The following is a 20,021-nucleotide window of genomic DNA, read 5'->3' on the forward strand; positions in this document are numbered from 1 at the left end:
TGAGGGATTTTGTGAAAGTAAATCAAAGCAATGGACTGTCTGCGATAAATGTTCAGTTCATTTGCTGAACACAGATCCACATCTCTCTGAGTCTGGTCCAGTGAAAGGAAAGTGACACAAGAGAGGTCACTTGAACAAGTTCATCTTTATCAGAGATATGATGGAGAAGGAGAACGTATTTTAATCATCCTATAATAGGGTTTTATGTTGTGACGGTGGATAAGTGGCAGAGCAAGTCGTCTTTCAAGTGAGAGGGTTAATTTTCCAGCTCCAGTAATCTCCATGCTGATATGTCACTGGACAAGACCCCTGCATCGCTCCTGATAGCGCTGCCAGCAGTGTGTGAATGACCCATTTTGACTGACTCATTGTGTGTTTATATATTTTATTTAGTCAGCACTTTAATTTCTAAAGGTTTGCCTTTAATTAAAAACAATTCACGTGAGATTTGTGCCCCAACCTTGTTAAAAAAAGTAACTAAGTACATTTTAAACAAGCTACTTTTTTACCTGAGTACATTTTCAGACCAGTACTTTTACTCTTACTTAAGTAAAATGCTCACAAAATAGTGGTACTTTTACTTAAGTAGGATTTGAGTAGACACTGTTTACTGTTACCCAATCAGAACTAAGGATTTTTTTAGATTACAGATTAAGATTATGGATTCATTTAAATCACTTTTCTGTCAGTAATGTCATTTTTGTCTTTTTTAATATTTATCCTAAATAATTATTTTATCCTGTATGGATCTTATGTCGCGATATACCTTCCCCATACCATTCCCAATGTTTACACTGAACATGAATTTGTACCAAGCTGCAACACCAGGTCTACCTGAGACCAATAACAATGAGATTACAACCATATAATTCCTTCCTGTTAACAAACACTTGTCCATCCTCATTGTAAATGCTGTAAATCATGTTGTCTCTGTGTTTTGGGATAATGCACCTTTACAGACATGTTTTGGATGGATGAAGGTCTGGAGGGAGATTCCACCAAACAAACAGCGGCTTCATATTTTCTTTATAGCTCTGGTTTAATGTCACGTTTAATTAAAACGATAAATCGTTAATGTGCCGAGAAAATTAAGACCAACATTAAAACGTTTTTACCTCCCAACGCTGGTCGCCACTTGTTGAAACGTCAGTCTCCATCTCTCCTGTATAGGAGCGGGGATGCGAGGGGGAGGGGACTCCGTCACATCCTCTGTCCATATATGGGCATGAAGTTTACACGCAGCGGGGAATCCTCTCACTGGAGCTGATGAATGGGGAGGAGGGCCGAGGGAGCTGCCAAAGTGTATATAAGGAGAGAGAGGGGAAGTCGCTGATGTGAAAATCCACAGCAAGCAAATAGCCTTCCAACCGAGGAGCAGAGACAACACGGATTACCTTTAATTGCTTTTTTTATTTTTACATATATACCTTTTGACAAAGCACCACTTTGGGATCATTTGTTGAACATTAGGGGGGTTGGAAGAGTGCAGTGATCTGCATAATTTGGTTTTTTTTACCGTCTTCCCTTTATTTTATTTTTATTTTTTTACCTTTATTTTCTCCTGAGAGAGACGCGGACTTCTAAGTGCATCAGTATGTTGAACAATATGGATTTGAATGCGAAAGATTCCTTTTATCCTCAGTTTGACAATTGCAACAGTTCTTCCCTGGGAATGGAAAACAGCGGACGGAAAGATAACCAGGAGGTGTATGTCGACGCAGAGCGGGGGGTACCTGCCCAGTTTGGCCACGGTGAGTTCGCATCTCTGCACAGTCGATGAAATGTGCATGCACGACTTTTATTTTTCCTAATGTCTTAAAAATGAACCGCGCACATGAAATAGATGTCACTTTTTCTTGCCACCATAAATGCATCCCTAGCTCTGCCAAATACGCACGAAGCTTTATGTAACCCTGGTTTTCTTCCTTGTTCGTGCACTGTAATTATCCCCAAATATAAAACCACGTCAATGACAAAGTTTTGTCTCTTTCTGCTCTAACAGAAGGAGCACCTGCGACCCTCAAAACCGAAGCTTCCAACTCGGAATTCGCTTTTAACCCTTGCGAGTGCCCAAAAGACACCTACACCCCCTCATCGCTCGCCTACTCCGGCAGTTTCTATGTGGAGGCATCTCAGGGAGCGCCGTGCAGCACCGAAACGCTCCTCAACATGATCACTGAGATCGTGGGTATATCTACAATGCCAATCTCAGAAGTGCAACAGAGCGGCAACAGTCGGGGAACTTATCCATCGCCTGCGCCGATGGACAGCAGCAATGGCAATTTTGGAGACATCAAAAGGCAGTCCTACATCTGTACATCCGGACCCACTCCTCCTGTATACTCTCCAGAGCAGACGTGCCAGAGATATGCTGACGATCAGGCCGGCACTCAGGCCCAAGACCCGACCACTTCCCAGCTCCTCTTCAGCTCCTCGGGAGCTCCAAGCCAGAAGAAGACTGAACCAAAGTCTGAGGCCGCTTCTTTTCCCGTGGTGGTCAAGAACGAGTTCGAAAGCAGCTGCTACGAGTGGGGGACATTTAACAAGTCCGGCTGTTTGGAGACAAGTTTCCAGACAGAAACCTTCCCGATGTCGAGCGACTTCCCCCCCGACCAGCAGATGGATGTAAAGGAACTTTTAGACACGTTCCCCCCGATTTGTCCCAACCCAGAGATGGAGTTTAAAGTGGAGGGAGGGATCAAGCAGGAGCCGTGTTTCTCTGACACCTGCTCCCAGAGCTACTCCAGTCCCCTGTATAATAATTACCTCCCCCCACCGCCCATGGGCCTCTCCTCAAACCTCAAACCCTTTCCTGAACCAGCACAGCCATCTAACCAGTGTGACTCCTTATACGCGTCACCAGCTTTGCCAAGCACCATAGATTCCATCCTGTATTCTTCCTTGTTGCCAGATTCTTTTGCCCAAAGTTACACGACCCGCGTGACCAAGTCCCCCAGGGCCAGAAAGAGCCCCGCCGCCTCCCACGGCCCAGCCAAAGAGAAGCCTTTCACCTGCCCCATGGAAAGCTGCGACCGGCGTTTCTCGCGCTCGGACGAACTAAACCGGCACATCCGCATCCACACGGGCCACAAACCTTTCCAGTGCCGCATCTGTTTGCGCAGCTTCAGTCGTAGCGACCACCTCACCACCCACACCAGGACTCACACGGGCGAGAAGCCGTTTTCCTGCGACGTGTGCGGCAAACGGTTTGCTCGCAGCGACGAGAGGAAGCGGCACGGCCGCGTACACCTGAAACAGAAGGAGAAAATGGAAATAAAGCCTCAGGTGAGCGCCGCTCCGTGGCCCTTCGTTCTTCCCGAGGGGATTTGAAGACACCTCCACGTGTCCACACACCCACACGCACACAATATTAGGATCTTTCCGTCTTGGAAGATAAGTCAGCTGACTACAACTTGATGTCTGAGTTGGTCTGACTTCATGGCGAGCCAATGCCTGCAGACTGAGGAGGTGTTTTGATTTTTGAGGAGCAGAGAAGAGAGAGTGCTTCGGCCTTGCTGTCCGTTGCAGATGACGCTGACTTCAGGCAAACTTAAATGCATAAGTTGTAAAAGTCGGTAACGAGATGAACAGACTGAGCCTGGTAGCTGTTGCACAGTCTCGTGGAGCCAAACCTCTCTGTTTGCATTTGCATGACTGCTGTTCAGCACCTCTTCACGTGGACAGCTCCAACCTCCACCGCCTCTGAGCCTGGATGGATTGCACTTATTAAATATCGCCGTTTAAGATTCTTATTTTCTGCTTTTAGCGTTCCTAGAGCAATGGTTTGGACTATGTTTCTTGAAAAATGCATGTTTATGTCAGTGTTTTACTTTTCCTTTAATCGGAATAATCAACCACTGTCAAGGTGCACGCCTTCACTCAACAGTGAGGGTGATTGACTTGAATGTAACATATTTATGGATCTGACCATAAAGCTGTCCATCTTTGATCAAATTTAGTGTTTGTTTAACTCCTTATCATTTCGATGTCAGGTGTTTTTTTGTCATTTGGTCCTTGTGCTGTGTTACGATTGTTTGGATTATTACAGTTGTGAAAGCTATATCATAAATGGGAAATAAATATATTTGTATGACTGTACTTCTTTGTATTTTTATAGATAAGTGTATATTTTGCATTTGCCACATTTGAGTGTCCTTTCTAACGTGGAATATATTCTAAATCATGAATAATGTCTTGTTTTTTGAGGGCTATTATCCAGTAACACGATATTTTAAATGTTACAATTTGATATCAGAAACATTTTCACACTTCATCCCAGTGTTGCTGTGATGACAACATGAGTTTAATTTAGATCTGAAGGGGACCAGAGTGTATGTGAGTTGTCGTACAGATTTCTTTCTTTTTTTTTTTTTGCAAAAATGATTTTACAATATGTACAGATGTTGATTTTAGTTAGAAATGACCAGTATATGGTAAACACATTGCTTTTGAGTAATCAGGTAGCACACATTGCTGCAAGTTTCTGGAGACTTTACCTACAATGGAAGGGTTTGACGACTGATCACTTTTACTGGAATAAATGCTGACATGTTCATTTTAAAACCTATAAAAAAAAGAAAATGCTGAGAGTTTGGTGAAATTGTCACCAACAGGCTACTGCAAAAAATGTAATTTTACTCGCCTTAAGTTATATTAACTGTTAAAGATTTTGTACATACACAGTTTCTACAATACTTTAAATTAATATTGATGTTGTTATTTTTATGAAAAGTTTATGAACAAAATAAACACTTTCTGGAAGCAGCAAGTTTCTTGTGCATGCTTCACATGGATCAAACAACAAAAATGTTTTTTTTTTTTTTCCTTTTCTCACTTTGCCCAATCTGTTTCATATAACATTAAGACCCCCCACTGCTCACTGTTGGGTGATGAGTTTATCCTCCCAAAATATACATTATAACAGGCCACCTGTGTGCACCACACTGTCGCCCTAACATTAGATGACACCGTTGTGCCCCGTGACTCACGAGGCTTTTGACTCAAGCACATTAACGTGAATGCCCGATTACTCAGTGCTGCGAGTCTGAATCCACTCCACTTTAAAAATATCACTTTCCCAATGCAATGATGTAAATGTAGAGACGAACACCGAGAACGCCATAATAATCTCTACGTGAAACCTGTGAAACGGGGAATTTTCTTGCCATGTCAGTGAGATGATCTGATGCTCTCACTTCATTCATTCCTTTGTTCATTCACTCATCCATTCTTGCAATAAAAATATGAATTCCAATTCAATCTCTCAATGCAATTATGGTCTATTATCATTTTTCCTTTTTCTTTTTTTTATCTCTCAAAGAGGACAGAATTCTCCTCTTGCCACAACTGCCTGTGCATTCTCGTGCGAGAGGTCAGTGTGACAATGCATTTCCACCATATGAAGTTGTAAAATCCATACACTCAGCAAGAGCTTCGAGGGAATTTGCAGACATGTACTTTATTACCAGTGACTCCATGTTGATACATGCATGTGCCCGTGACGCAGTCGGCTGCCAGCACACAGGCCTGCTTGCCCACGGCAGTGCGTAAGTGCCTGCGTTGTCTGTAGCTGACAAACATACTGTACCAGTGTGAAGCTGCATGCCACATGGAGCACTGTGAATAGTGTGTCCCCTATCCTCTCTCCTGTCTATCACTCATTTTCACTTTCACAGTGCACCACATGGTCAGACACCAGCGTGCGCTCGCTTATCCGCGTTGTTTTTCGAGGCAAACATTGTCCGGTGATGGGTAGTTGAGGTTTTGAATTGCAGCGGCGTGCAGCCACAGTGACCATTATTCAAACACTTGAAGACTGAAGAGTTATTGAACTCTGGCCATTGATGGAATTTCTGCGTTTGAGCATTTAGAAGCTCAAATTCACATTTGCATACTGTAGATGGTCCTTGATATATCTGCAGCCTGTGAACACGGTTTCAACTCGTCTTTATCAAACATGTTTTGTTTTTTTATGTGTCATAAATCTCTCTCGTTCCTGCTTTGATACAGATTAGTTGTTGTCTTCCGGTTGACACGTGTATGTTTTCCCTGCAGTAGATGAGTTGAGTATTTGCTGAAGCCGTAGAAAGTGTAGTTGTGCAGCGAGGGCGCACGAGTGCCACTGACATCCCAACCTTCTCAGAACGTGGACCTCTGCTGTGAATGTTTTCCCGTCAAGTGCATTAAATCCTTACTAGGCTGGGCCATTACTAATGCAGATATGTTAATATTAGGACGGATTTATCTGAGGTAGTGTTTCTGTGTGACTAATGTATTCCATATGTAACTGGAGAGAAAACCATGAACAAATGTGCTTTCACATCTTTATTGTCTCATCCAATTAATCACTCGATGCAGGAATGCTTCCGGATAAGTCACTATGATTATTTATCTGCTTCACCAAACCAGTATTTTGGCTCGGGATTAAAAAAGAATCCTGAAATGTGACAGTGAAGGATTAGTGAAGTGTCTCCGCAGAATGATTTGTACTTACACATTTATCACTGACTTGTGATTGGCACACAATCACAAGACATCTGCATACGTTTAAAAAAAAAAATAATCTGTTTTACATCATACATAAGCAAACGGGGATGTTAGATATTCTTGTAAATGGAGCCCTCCTCAGTGTCAAGTCCATCCAAATATGTGGTACAATTACACGTCTGAAGCCCATCTCAAGAGGGATAAGTACAACCCCAGTTGTCTCTGAAGAGCCCAGCATCCCTTTTATCCATGCTTGAACTCCAAACAGTTCTACCTCTACAACAATAATCCAATAATGACTTTCAGAGGGTATGAAAATGAATTTATTTGCTTCTATGAAGGATCTGAGGCAGTTTCTGTGGTTCAGGCTTCAGGTATCAGGTCACCTCAAGTACCTATTAATAATCACAGTACCACTTGAGACTGTCTATATGGCCACGCGGTCTCATTTGCTTGTGGATTGATCTATTGTGGGGTAATCACCACGTAATTTTATGCACCTTTAAAATGTGCATATGGGCACGTCATTGTCCTTGGGGTGGACTCAGTAATCAAGGTGCATAATCACACAGCGGTAATGGCAATCAGGCTTAGCAGATTAATTCCTCGGATCATACATCAACCCGTCAGTCCTGTATCTGATCATGAAGAAGGGTGTAGGTGGTCTGGAGAGGGCAGGTGATTAAAACAAAGAGAACCGTTGCGGCGAGAAGGAGCTCGCCGCATTTTAAAGTGCCTAATTCTTTCCATTGTTACGGTTTCAAAAATTCTTCACGGGCATTAGTGATCAGGCGAAGCACACGAGACGCAGAAAAGGGAACTTTTCCCTTTTGCTTCTTCGTGAATTACAAGTCAACTCAGGGTCAAGGACCCCAGTCGACCACTTTTATCCACCGCATAACATCTCTATGGTAACTATGTTAAAGGACATACAGTGTATGCTGCACCTTAAGTGAATGGCTAGCGGAGAACATCCCCAGCCGGCTGAATGACTTCATAGCAACGCAGTAACACGGGAAAATCTACAGCTTTTCCTTGTAACATTTTCAGGTCCGAGCTCTCAGACTCGTCCTGCAGCCTTGTTCTGCAGCTGTGCATAAGCTGTGGCAGCCTTGAGGAATCTGAACAAATTAATGTCAGAGCATACAAACAGCCTTTCAACCTGCCGGTCTGAAATCCCAGTGTGCTGCTGCATGATTTTTTTTTGGTTCTGGTTTGTGCAAGAATGTAAAGCTCATTCATCACTTAAAATCAGATGTTTTTGTAAATGGTGCCAAATCACAAATGCATTTTACACAGTGAGGTCGAGACCTAACGGTATTACATAGAGAGAGAGTGTATAATAGATTTAAAATAAAATAATTGGGGTTTTTGTAGCCTTGTTTAGGCACGGCCCTTGCTTTATGGAGGCCACCATTTCTATATTCATACAGCAGCTCCAACAGACAAAGCACCCAGGGCGTGCATTTCATGTTCTGAAGTGAAGGATTAAATGTTCACACAAGCAAGGAGAATAACTCTGTACATGTGATGGCCACCGTGCAGAGACAAGCCCCCGAGATATGTGTTTAAACACACAACGCTGCTACGATTATTACTTTTATATCCCTGTGAAAATGTGTTTCGCACCCCGACTTTAACTCGACTTGATTCTGACCCGATGACACTTGTGTGCAGCTGGAATTAACACGCCAGGCTCCAGCGTCCATATTTAACTGAGTAGTGACGGCTGAGCTCAGCTCATGTCACATCTTTCAGAATAGTTCCTATCCGAGAAACTCTGTTTTTGTGTTTGCTTCCTCGATAATGGTCTCGCCATCACTCCTTCCACAACTGTCTTCTGGAACTTCCATAGCCTTCAGTGTTTACTGGTTAATAACTAGTTGCCTATTGGCTATTACCTCGCTGGTTTGGAGGAGCAGTCACCTGCAATTATTCCTGCCCGTGTGGCTTGTCCTCACTGCGTGTATCCACCTGTATCTTCATGTGGTCAAACATATGTTGATGCCAGGTGTGAATGAAGTGGTTTAGTAACAAACCCAGGGTGCTGTCGCCTGAGTCTACACTCACCCCGCCCCCAATCGCTGGGAAACCTAACTTTTTTATCTGATTATCTTCTCTTCATCTCCTCCCATAACAGCTCCACTGTGACGGAGGTCCAGCACAGTTAGGATGGCTGTGACAGCAGCTTGTTGTGACAACAGGATGAAATGTTAACCATTAACCCGATCAGCTGGTGGCGGTGTACTACAGCTTCCTCTGACAGTGAATGATCGTTTAAATCAATCATGATATCCTGTATGTCTGCAGCTAAGTGGGCACACAGAAGAAGGCAGAAAAAGAAATCTCCACCTATGTTCTCATCACTTTTGTTCTTCAATCAAAAGGCTGTTAACAATGAACTGTCAAGCACACACTGTATACTTTGACATGTGTGGAGGAAGGAAATAAGCTTCAGGTGCATATATAGCAGAATATAGTTGAAAGCCTCCTGGATTGACAGTAATGACACTGAAGGAAGTTCTGCTTGTTGCAAATGTCTGGGAAAAACCCGCTGTCACATTAGGATGCAGCCATTTCACAAACCATCTCACACCTAAGAAATGTGTAAAATCCACCGCATCTACATAACATCACTGAAGACACTCACAACTGTTAACCCCTCTTCCCATAAAATAAATTACCGTGTGACCATGTTGTCCAGTCGAGGTGTGAGTGATTACTTTAGTGCTTTGACATTTGCAACAGCAGTAATGAGGCATGTCTGTGACAGCTGTGTCACTGCCAGCAGCCTATGCCGAGGCTGTTCAGTTCGGCGCTGGGAAGGAGGCATACTATGGCCAAACACTGGCACTCTCTCGAGATAATGATGGCTCAGCCATGGAGCGGCAGCGGGGATGTGTTGAAGTCTGAGGAAACTGTGCACATGTGTGTGTTTCAGTCAGAGGAAGAAGTGAGTGAGGGAGGCCGATTGAAAGTGTACGTGAAGAGTGTGTGTGTGTGTGTGTGTGTGTGTGTGTGTGTCTGTCATTGCCAAGATGGAATCAGAGGCAGGGGAGAGGAGGCTGGGCTGGGACATAAAGACTAGTAGTATGAAAATGAGTGGGCTGAACACGCTCCGCTCACACAGTTGCACCCTCCCATCAAGCGGGGCGACGATTTGCATGTGCACACCAGCCTCGGTGCCGGTTACAGTATGTATTCTGCATCTAAATGAACCATCAAAATCAAGCGTTGCTCCTCGGGAGCCCCGTGAAATGTATGCAAAATGTAGCTACTTCAGCATTAGCGGCCCTGCTTTCGCTGCCGCAACAGTTGTTTTAATGGCGGCGGAATTCTGACAGAAGTGAAGTGAGGCCATTAGTAAAGAACAGCAGAGAACAGAGAGCCTCATTATAGTCTGGACAGGTACATGATTGACCCAAATCACACACAGAGAGCCGCACAGTGCTGGTTTAAGATCACTTCATTTATGTGTGACTGTATTTTATTTTATTTCACACATTCAGTAATGTTTGATGTTTTTGAATTAGAATATGGCAGTTTTGTTGAATAGTGACATACAGTAATTGTGTTCCCTCTTTTATTGTTTCATGGGTGCTTTTCTGCTTTTCCATCCTGGTCAATTCTGTTCTTTTCAATTCTATTGGCCACTATTCTGTTGTAATTTTGTCTATTCTATTCTATAAAATGTCCTCATATATTTAATTATGAATAAAGCTTAGAATAACTTTTAGGAAAAAACATAATGTTCTGTTATTGTAAGTTACAAGTCTCCAACAATGTGCTCTGGTCTTTCTTGGTTATCATACTCCCAGTTTTAAATTAGATAGGTGTTTTTTTTTGTTTTGTTTTTTTAAAAGGCTACAAGTACATTTCACACTTGAATAAGTTCAACCTAATTCAACCATTCCATGAACCAAAAGATGGAACTACAAGAAACTGCTGTAGTTTCCGAAGTAAATTCTAAATTGTAGATAAACGGTCTGTATCATTGTTGTCAGTAAAGCTAGTATTTCAGCTCTCGGAAGTGGCTTCACGTAAGATCTGCCATCTACAGTTTAAAATTGGTACTGCAATCTGAATACAATATTTTGGAAAGCCTTGTCCCTCCTCTCCAGAGACATGAGGAACCAGTCGTGCATGAACCCAAATGCAGATCTATGAATATCTGCGGGCTGTAAATTCAAATTTAAAGTGTGGTTAAAGTGGCTGTGTCATTTTTATCATTGAAGCCAGTATTTCAATTTAACGATTCCTTAACCCTTTAATACCTCAAAATGTCTTTTTTTGTTGTTGTTGATTATTTTAACCATAAAAGGGCCAGAAAATGTGCTTTTGCTAATTTTTCCAGAATAACTTTCAATATCTGGCAATTATTTACAATTTAAACAAACAAAATTTTTTATCTAAAAAAAAAAATTAAAAAATGGTGTGCTAAATTTGACAGTATAGAACAGTATAAAACATATTTTAAATACATTTGTTTGAGTTTTTGTCTCAGTGACCAAAATTAGGGCCAAAGTGCGCTCGTGCAAACGCGTTAAAGGGAATTATTGTCATAATACGTTTCTTACATACAGCTCCTTTAAGGTAGATGAGTTGAATGTAGTGTGTTGTAGATATAAAGTAAAATATTGAAGGATTTATAGTTAAGCTGAGTGAATGCACTTAGTTACCTCTCACTCCTGGGTTCCTGTGGGTCTGTAGGTGATCCTATAATGTGGCCGAACACAAGTGAAAAGTACTCAAGTCATCTGTCAGCCTTTACCCGTCTCCACAGCCTCCCCTCCTCTCTCCTGATATCCTCATTGCTCTATGTTACCCCTTGGCGGTACATAATGGTCAGGTCCAAGACCCCCAGCCCCCAGTGGCTTTTAGCTGGTGATGAACCGTCACTTTCACCGGGGGTGGCTGCACAGAGAGTGACGTCTCTCCTTGTCTGAGTGTATAGGAGCCATGCTGGGGTCACACAGGGATGTATACAGTACAGTATGTTTCCAAAAGCCTCAAAGCCCCGACCGTAAATCACACTGAAGCTGTCTCTGATCTCAAACCTGTAGAGTGTTGGAAACCCAAGGAGACAAGTTGTGTCCCCCTCCTGTGATTCTTGGAGCTTTAAATGGGAGCTTTCATATGCATGAGTCAGCACAGCAGTACACATTTAAAAATCAAAACACTCTCTCTCTCTCTCTCACCATAGGTCCCCAAATTCCCTTGTCTTGTGTTGTAAGCATTCACTTAATTATGTGATTTTAGTTGTAGTCAAATTTATACTTAAAAGATACAAAATACCTCTATGTGTACTTCTGTAAGCGTCTGATTCAGTCTGCACAGCTTAAATACATGTGTTTAATACCAGTTATCTTTTTAGAGCCGTTCTGACTTGATATAAATGCTAAATTCAGCTTGAGGAATTAGCAGCACAAATGCTTTCGTGAGGAAACAGAAGAGGTTGTTGTTAGTCATCTGTGATCCTGTCACTCAGTGCTGTGGCGGCATAGGGTCCGCTTCCTGTTAACAAGATATGTTTACGGCATCAGCACTGAGCTCCCACCGTCTGTGTATTTGTGCCTTTATCCTCCGTGTCGCTCCTCAGGATTGACGCTTCCTCATGTCGGTTAACTATTAACTGATCACAAAGTGCCATCTTTGGGGAGACGGATAGTGACCGGGTCCCCAGTCCTCCACAACACACAGTGGCTGAGGCAGGGCCTTCCTTTGTTATGGAGCCAAAATGATAAGCAGTGGCAGGATGCTGTGTGTAACCATTAACTAGATTCCTGGCACTGGGACTTGCCACTGAGGTGACAAATAACAGTGTTCCCCCAGAACTTAGCCTGGAGAATATTAACCCCAACTCAGCTGGGTCTCTTCCTCCATCGTCCTGCAGATACATGAATAGATGCTGATCCTTCCATCACTATCAGCTTCTCCTTCCTCCTACTCATCCACTCTGTGTTTGTGTCTCTTTTGGCACCACCGGCACTGGTTTGTTGGGAAGAGAGTGATATGATGAGAGGTAGATGTGCTGCTTTCTGCCTCTGGATGATTAAAAGATCATTTTCATTTATGGATTCATCACTTTGGCACTCCTGAAAACAGCATAATTTGTGTAAAAAAAAAAGGATAACCCTCAAATAAATTATCATTACGAACAAATCCAGAAGCGTGATTGAAGTTGAACAATCACTTAAACAGTGGAAGAGCTTTGACAATCAAGGGCTTTAATTTATGTAGCAGATTCTCTTCATTTGTGATCTTCAGGTTGCCTCGGCTGCAGAAAGTCATTTTTAATTTGAACATGTTTCGGTGCATATGGCTCATTCATCATGCCCTCAGATGTTGTAGGTCTCCTTGTGTTTAACACCTCTGAAATATTTTCTCCCTACGCCCAAGAGAAGTTAAAAGGGCCGACAGATTTAGCTGTTGCCACCATCATTAAATCCTGTGCCCCTTCATGAATCCAGCAGACCTCCGCGGTGTCTCGGGCCTGTGCTGTAATGGCCGCTCGTGGTCCAAATGAACTGGAGAGCTTTCATGTGTCCTGAGCAGTCTACTCCTCTCATTACGGCCCGTAGTGGTCTCACATCAAACAACCTCATTATTTTCAATGAGGGAGAAATGGCATGCATGTGACGAGCTGGAGGTACAAAGTGACTGCCAAGTTCAAATACAATCTGCCCTTTTTGTTTTAAGCCATGCGGGAAAAACACTGCGCAGATTAGAGTATAGACCTATTGTGTGTCTCCAGACTGTTGACATGAGACTTCACGTCACTATAGTTTCACTCATATTTGCACAGGATCTGCGGGAAATTAAGTCCAATTCTTGTTCTAATAATAAGAGCTTCTGCAGCAGGGAAAAAAAACAAAAAACTGCAGAGATCTGCATCATACGTGCTGCGCCAGCATAGTCCTGAATCCACAGTATCCTTATACTGTGTGATGATGATTAAAATTGACAGTCAACATCAGCACCGCTGAATATCCCAGTATCAACCGCCTGATCGTTCGAGGACAGACAGAGATGTTTTGATCACACACAGACCCTCTCACATTAGCTCTCAGCAGAACACGCGCTTATTTATAGTTTTGAAGCCTTTCACATTATTTACATAAAGAGCCTCGGTCAGTGGCCTAAAATCATATCGGCTGACAACAATGTGACGAGGCAAGATCAAAGGTGAGGCCCGTTAAAGTCGATTAACATGGAAATTAATGCAACAACTCAACAGCCTGTTGTCATACCTACAGTGAACAGCCTAAATAAGTTGCAATGAAAAATCACAAGGGCTGTACTTGATAAGACATACTCGTGTTACTATGGCAACATCCGTGGCTCAAGCTAAGAATGCAGAGATCTGGATAACCGTTGTCATTGTGATAGAGCAAGACCTATTGCCGTGAGACGACTATGTTGGGACATTAATGCGTTTGCTGTGAGCAAGATTAGTTCTCATTCACAGGTCAGCGACAATAATGCCCGTACTGCACATGCACTGCATGCACCAGCTGTCAGAAACCAGTGTCTGTCATTTTTATTGGAAGATATGTGCAGCTAAGTTCTGTTTATTATTTGCACACAACACTGTTCTCCATGTTTCCTGAGGAAAAAAAAGACAAGTAGCACTGGTTGGATGTACAGTATATGGAGAAAGAGTGCACACATTACAGTGCTGACCCTCTTGAAAGCTTTCCTGTTGTGACATTTAAAAAAAGTCGATTTTCTTTTTTTTTTAAATGTCCATTAATGTCAAGGTGCAAACGCATCCTTACAAAGTGAAGATATCTATAGATGATTTAGCGCCGTGTCGAATGGCTTATTTAATTATTGTTGGTGTAGTTTGTGATGAAGGACATCATTTGCCGACTTGAATCACTGAGCTACACGTGTGAGCATGTGCTGTGCGTCGCTGATGAACATGGGAAAATTGACTTTTGGAGCCGTGGAGGAATGTGGTTTTATTTTCTTATAGTTACTGGCTTTGTGTTGCACAAAACACGTTTTAGGTGCCAAATGTAACAGCACCACGGTTTGCCAAAATGATTTGAATAATTTTTAAGGTGATTTCCAAGTGCTTTTTATTCCTCCATGGTTTGGATCCTTGCCCCATCTTGCACACACATATTTTTCATATCTGCTCAATGACAAACGGCACACTTAGAGCATTGTCATGCAGTGGATGCTTATGCTTTCTGAGCTGTTGATCTTTTAGGTTTAGATAAGGATGGCACTCACAGTGATTTATTGGCTGAGCTCAGCTTACGTACAATTCTGTTGTGTTACAAGACTGTGTGTCGTTGTGTGGTCAGTCTGTGAGTGTATTGATTTGTGAAAGATATATATCCTCAGTGTGTACATGGAGCCAATTAGCGGACCAAACCTGACTGTACATGTACAAGTATTTCTTATTTGAACATTACGGTGAAATCCATGTTGAACATTTTTGAAAACAAACTAATAATGACACAAATATTTCATATGATCTCGCTCTGATAGGTGAAAAAAAAGAATATTTCTCTTAGTAACTGTTATGATTTACAGCACATGAGTGGAATCCTTGCATGTTACTGATGCCCCCTGCTGTTCAAAGCTTTATCTGCATCCTGTCTCTTTAAGTTGAGATATTGACCACATAGCCGTGGCCTATTGATGTGTTTAAATGGACTTATTTGGTCTTACATGACCTATTGAATTAGAGTGACCTTATGGTCAGTTAGACCTAATATTTGGATGTTTTGGTCCAATAACAAAATTGTAGGCTTTACTGTTTGATGGATCCAACGTGCTTGTAGATGCCTGTTTCTCTCCCCCCGATTTCATGTCGGATGTCGACAAAAGAACTTAAACGTACCTAATGTCTCTATGAGATTTCATCTTTGTCCTCTCTGTTGTCTCCTCCTTCATCACCCTTTTCCTTCCTATCCGCCAAAATAAAATAAACTCCAGGGCAAAATGTACAAAAATGTCAGACATGTGTTGTGGTTGCTAAGCAAACAGTGACTAATAATATCTACATGGGAGAGGTTTGCATTAGTGCAGCAAGCCAAAGCGCGGCATGTCTCAGTCTCCACCAGTCTAAAGACAATGAAGGTTCACCACACTGTAATTACCCAACAATGAGTTTGTCAGTCACTGCTCATAAATATGAATAAGGAGGGATGGATTAAGGTGTTTGGTCTAAATTTGCCACGGTTTTTGACGCGAGAACGAGAAAACGGCCCAGCGTCATATTCATCCTATCAAATCAGCCAAAAGAGAGAGTTTTCAGGCTTTTGTGTGTCAGTCTTTTCCTGTCATGACTGGATGAGTGCAGCTTGTAGAGGGCGTAGAGGGGTAGATTGATGTAACACGTTTGGGCTTTTACTTTTTAAACGACGAAAAAAGGGTTTTTGTAGAAATCGTCTGGAGGAGTCAGCTGCTGTTACAGTAACATGCGGGGACATTTCAAGGATGTAGTGGACAGTATATACCGCAGCCGTGTAATATAGAGGCTTTTATTCACTGCTTAATATAAATGTTAATGTCTATATGAAAAGTACCTCTTGTACTGCTGCGGCTCTCATTTAACAGCCATGGAGTGCACTCTTGGTGACACCAAGCGAAGGCTTGATTATTATTGTTGCCGTTCAATTATGTTTCAAGGTTTACTCTGACATCAGACCCAATAGCAGGTGCACACAGTACAGGAGACTGTAAAGTCCACTTTATCAGTCTTCTTCCATGTTATAGTGATAATAAACAGTAGAGCAGAGGTGTCAAACTCACGGCACGCAGGCCACTTCCGGTCCTCCAGTTGATTTAATGCGGCTGGCTAATTAATATCATGTGATAATGAGTTATTTCTGCATGTGTGTTTATTAATAGATTCATTTTGCATTATGAAATATGTTGTTATTGTAAAAGATACATATCACCCCATAACAATACAAAAACATTTATGAATTTCTGTAAAATATTTTTGCCTTATCGATTGAATATCATGATATATTTTTAATTTTAAGGTCGTTTGAGACAATGCAGTAGAGAGACACGACATAAAGTCATATCCTCTTTACACTAAAACATACTGAATGTCTTGGTTCTGCAAAAACTTTGGCTTTTATATCTGATGTTGGAAAACACACAGAAAAAAATGGTAAATAATCCACATCAATGCACCAATAATTATATTTTAAACAGTGCGCTCACACATGGGTGGTTAATCCCATGAGATAAACACAATTTTGAAATAATATTTTGTGATTTTAAATGAGGGTTTTCACAGAACAAAGTATGGGTTTGTAACAGTTTCATCATGAACAGATTCACCACACGACAAAACCACAGACGTGATTTTTCTCTACTGTATTATGAATGCTTTTCAATAAATACTCACTGAATAGTATGAAAGACCTCCTGATACAAGTACACACCACAATAAAAAATATAAAATAAAAAGGGGTAATCAACAACTTGTATTTAAATGTGTCATGGTGTAATTCCCTGCCCTGGCCAGTAAGTGGTGCTTCAGCTCCTGAGTGGGATTTCTGGGCATCATCAGTTCAAAAAAATCAGCAAAGCAAAACATTACATTTTAATTCAACAATTATATCACATTTTATGTTCTTTACCTTTTTTCTTCTACTTTGCTTGTGTCCAAGACAAACTGGACCCTCCAACCTGAATTGTTTTCAAACAAAATTAAACAGCAGGTTTAGGTTTTTGTTCCTATTCTCACAGAGTATATGGATAAAAACTCCATAAAATGGAAACCAAGGTAACTCTTGTTTTCTTTTTTGATAGCAGTGAGTATTCGGCACTTTCACGTTTCTCAGACGTGATGTTTTGTTGTTGTACAGATTGATTTTGGATTAAAGTATATTAAAAGAGTAGTGTATAGAATTTTAGGGAATCTTTTATCTTATAATCACCTTAAATGAAGAAAAGATGTGATTTCAGGGGCGACGGTAGCTCAGTGGTAGAGCGAGTTCTATTCTAACTCAAAGGTTGTGGGTTCTTCTAGTCTACATGCTGATGCACCCTTGGGAAAGACTTTAACCTTAACCCCACGTTGCTTCTGACGTGTGAATGGGTATGGAAAATTAGTGATAGAAAATGCGCTGTATGAAAATGTGAATGAATGGGTGAATGGCAAAACTGTAGTGTAAAGCGGCTTTGGTGGTCATAAAAAACTAGAAAAGCGCGATATACAAAACTCTTTCTTCAGGCTACAATTTAGCCTAACATGCTAACTCTTTAATGGAGGGCATTTGATGTTCTTGCATTTCCTGAAGGTCACCATGGATTTTTCTACATGCCTTGAAGGGGAGAGTTTAGGCCCCGGTATACTTCCACATAACACAACACTGTGCGAATGATGCAACGTACGTCACCAACGCGCACGAGCAACCCTGCTTCTCAGATTTTGGAACCACGCGCAAAGAGCGCGTTGGGTGTGCCGGACAGCGCATGTGCAACCTGAATTTCCGCACCCACCAGTAGGTGGAGTATTAAACCCCGCTCACCAAGCATAGAAAACATTTTGACAGAATAAGTAGTCGTTAAGGAAAGTCATCCGAGCCCTCGACTCTCCTGCCAGACGTGTCCGTGGGAGCTGTAGCATCATTTTCTACTTCTTTGGTAGGAATGCATCCTAATCCTTGTACCGCCACTTGATGGTGAAATGGGATACTACAGGACAGCAGAATGCGGCGCGCACTGCGGCACGTGCGACCTGTGAGCAGAAGTATACCGGAGAGTATGCAACTTCACTGCTTGATGCTATGAAATCACACGCACTGGTCCTTTAATATCAAAAGTAAACCAAGCCTTTAGGGCCTCTGGAGTTTGAACGCCCTAGAGTAGGTGGCCTCCAGTCTGAAGATGCTGGTGAACAGACAGAACTAGCGTCTAGCTTTCAGAGTTCAGAGTTTCAGAATTGTAATCATCAAATAATGTGACCTGCATCTGAACTACTGAGGATCCACAACAACAAAACCACCAGGAAAGAGCCAGTCAGAGAAAGCACTCTCTTTCAAGGTTGCGCTGCAATATTACATATAGAAGCATCTACAAAGTATGTACAAAAACTGCAGGAAAATAGATGAGACACGATAAAGAAAACATGGTGAGTATAATACCCCAAGAGAACAGCAAAGTAAAAAAAACAAACCAAACTAAATTCAATATAATGATATTTTAGTGAATCATTATTGTCTTGCATCCTTAGGCCTGTGTACCTAATAAAGTGGCCAGTGATTGTCCACTCATACAGCTCCAGGTGTTAAAAGATGGAACATTGGACTTTTTTTTAATGCCTTACAGAGCCAGACTTAATTAATCCGATGTTTTCATTGCCTCTCATTCCTACTTTATCTTAACTTTAGCTGGTCTTTTTTTTTTTAAGTGGTCAATCAAGCACTTAAAATCTGTTGTGACCAATGTATGAAAGCATGAAAGTGAAGGGTGTTGTCAATGGCACAGTACAGTTCACCCATTACCCCATTAATGCTGTGTAATGCTTGTGGCAGATGTTCTGCATCTGTCAGAGATGTCTTCCTGTTTTTTCTCTATGCTGTTGCCAAGTCCATGCTCATTTTGTTCATGTAGGGCGGGGGTGTCAAACTCAATTGACCTGGGGGCCAATGAGCATCTAGTCTGGTCAAGAGGGGGCCGGTCTAGAGAAAAAAAAGTGGAAAAAACCCAACTATTTAGTAGTGGGTGGGTAATATAAGATATTCATTATGATATTAGACAGAATTGAAAGTGAAAGTGCTTGTTTTGCTAAAAGAAATGATGTATACTTCACAATTAAAACGTATTTACTACGTATAACTGTATTTAAAACAACTTAAATATATATACTTTAATGTTGAGTGTGATACATTTAATAAAGCAATGATTGCAACCAAATGTCTCATTACTGTTATAAAAATATTGGTAGCAAATACATGTAGTCTTATGGTCTGTCTATATTCCATCACCTCACTGGCAGCTGTGCCTCAGCACAGAGGCAGGCATGTAATCGATTGGAGGGCCACATGTGGCCCTTGGGCCGCCAGTTTGACACCCCTGCTGTAATAATTGTAAGGCCTTGATCAACTTTGGATCAATTTGGGGCCCCCACGGTTGGTGTAGTGATCTTTGCAGCAAGAATATGTGGATTCATGACCCAGTCGAGTCTTTCTACATGGAGTTTGTGTGTGTGTTTTCTCCAGGTTCTCTGGTTTCCGCCCACAGATTTGGCGATGGATAAAACAGTAGAAGATTTATAGATGAATCAGCAGCATGCCTTATTTTGACATGTGTATTCCAGTTGTTCCACATTCTGGTGCATAGTATTGAAAGTGAGTTTTCCAGTGTCAGTGTTGATGTGCGGTTACGTCCATCTTTGCATCCTGACTGAGTGGGAAACAAACTGTTTTGGTTGACTGGAGAGATGTGAGACAGTGGACGATGGTTCTCAGAGCTGAGCAGCAGCTGGCAGGAGTGGATCACACTCTGTAAGAGCTTCCACTAGAATGAATGGGGACATGTAGTCTGTCTGTCTC

General features: G+C 41.9%; 1 protein-coding gene across 1 annotated transcript; it reads left to right on the forward strand.

Annotated features, from left to right (window-relative positions):
- Positions 1–1,225: 1,225 nt before the first annotated feature.
- LOC122771371 (early growth response protein 1-B) lies at positions 1,226–5,232 on the forward strand. Its single transcript, XM_044028911.1, has 2 exons — positions 1,226–1,751; positions 2,003–5,232. The coding sequence occupies exons 1-2, from the start codon at positions 1,595–1,597 to the stop codon at positions 3,328–3,330; spliced, it is 1,485 nt and encodes a 494-aa protein (XP_043884846.1). The 5' UTR covers positions 1,226–1,594; the 3' UTR covers positions 3,331–5,232.
- Positions 5,233–20,021: the final 14,789 nt, after the last annotated feature.

The sequence above is a fragment of the Solea senegalensis genome, linkage group LG6, assembly GCF_019176455.1.
Source record: "Solea senegalensis isolate Sse05_10M linkage group LG6, IFAPA_SoseM_1, whole genome shotgun sequence".
NCBI classification, from domain to species: domain Eukaryota; kingdom Metazoa; phylum Chordata; class Actinopteri; order Pleuronectiformes; family Soleidae; genus Solea; species Solea senegalensis.

Coding starts and splice junctions, on each gene's coding strand:
- LOC122771371 (XM_044028911.1), top strand. CDS start 1,595: ATGTTGAACAATATGGATTTGAATGCGAAAGATTCCTTTTATCCTCAG. Junction 1,752..2,002: donor ACCTGCCCAGTTTGGCCACG/GTGAGTTCGCAT, acceptor CTGCTCTAACAG/AAGGAGCACCTGCGACCCTC.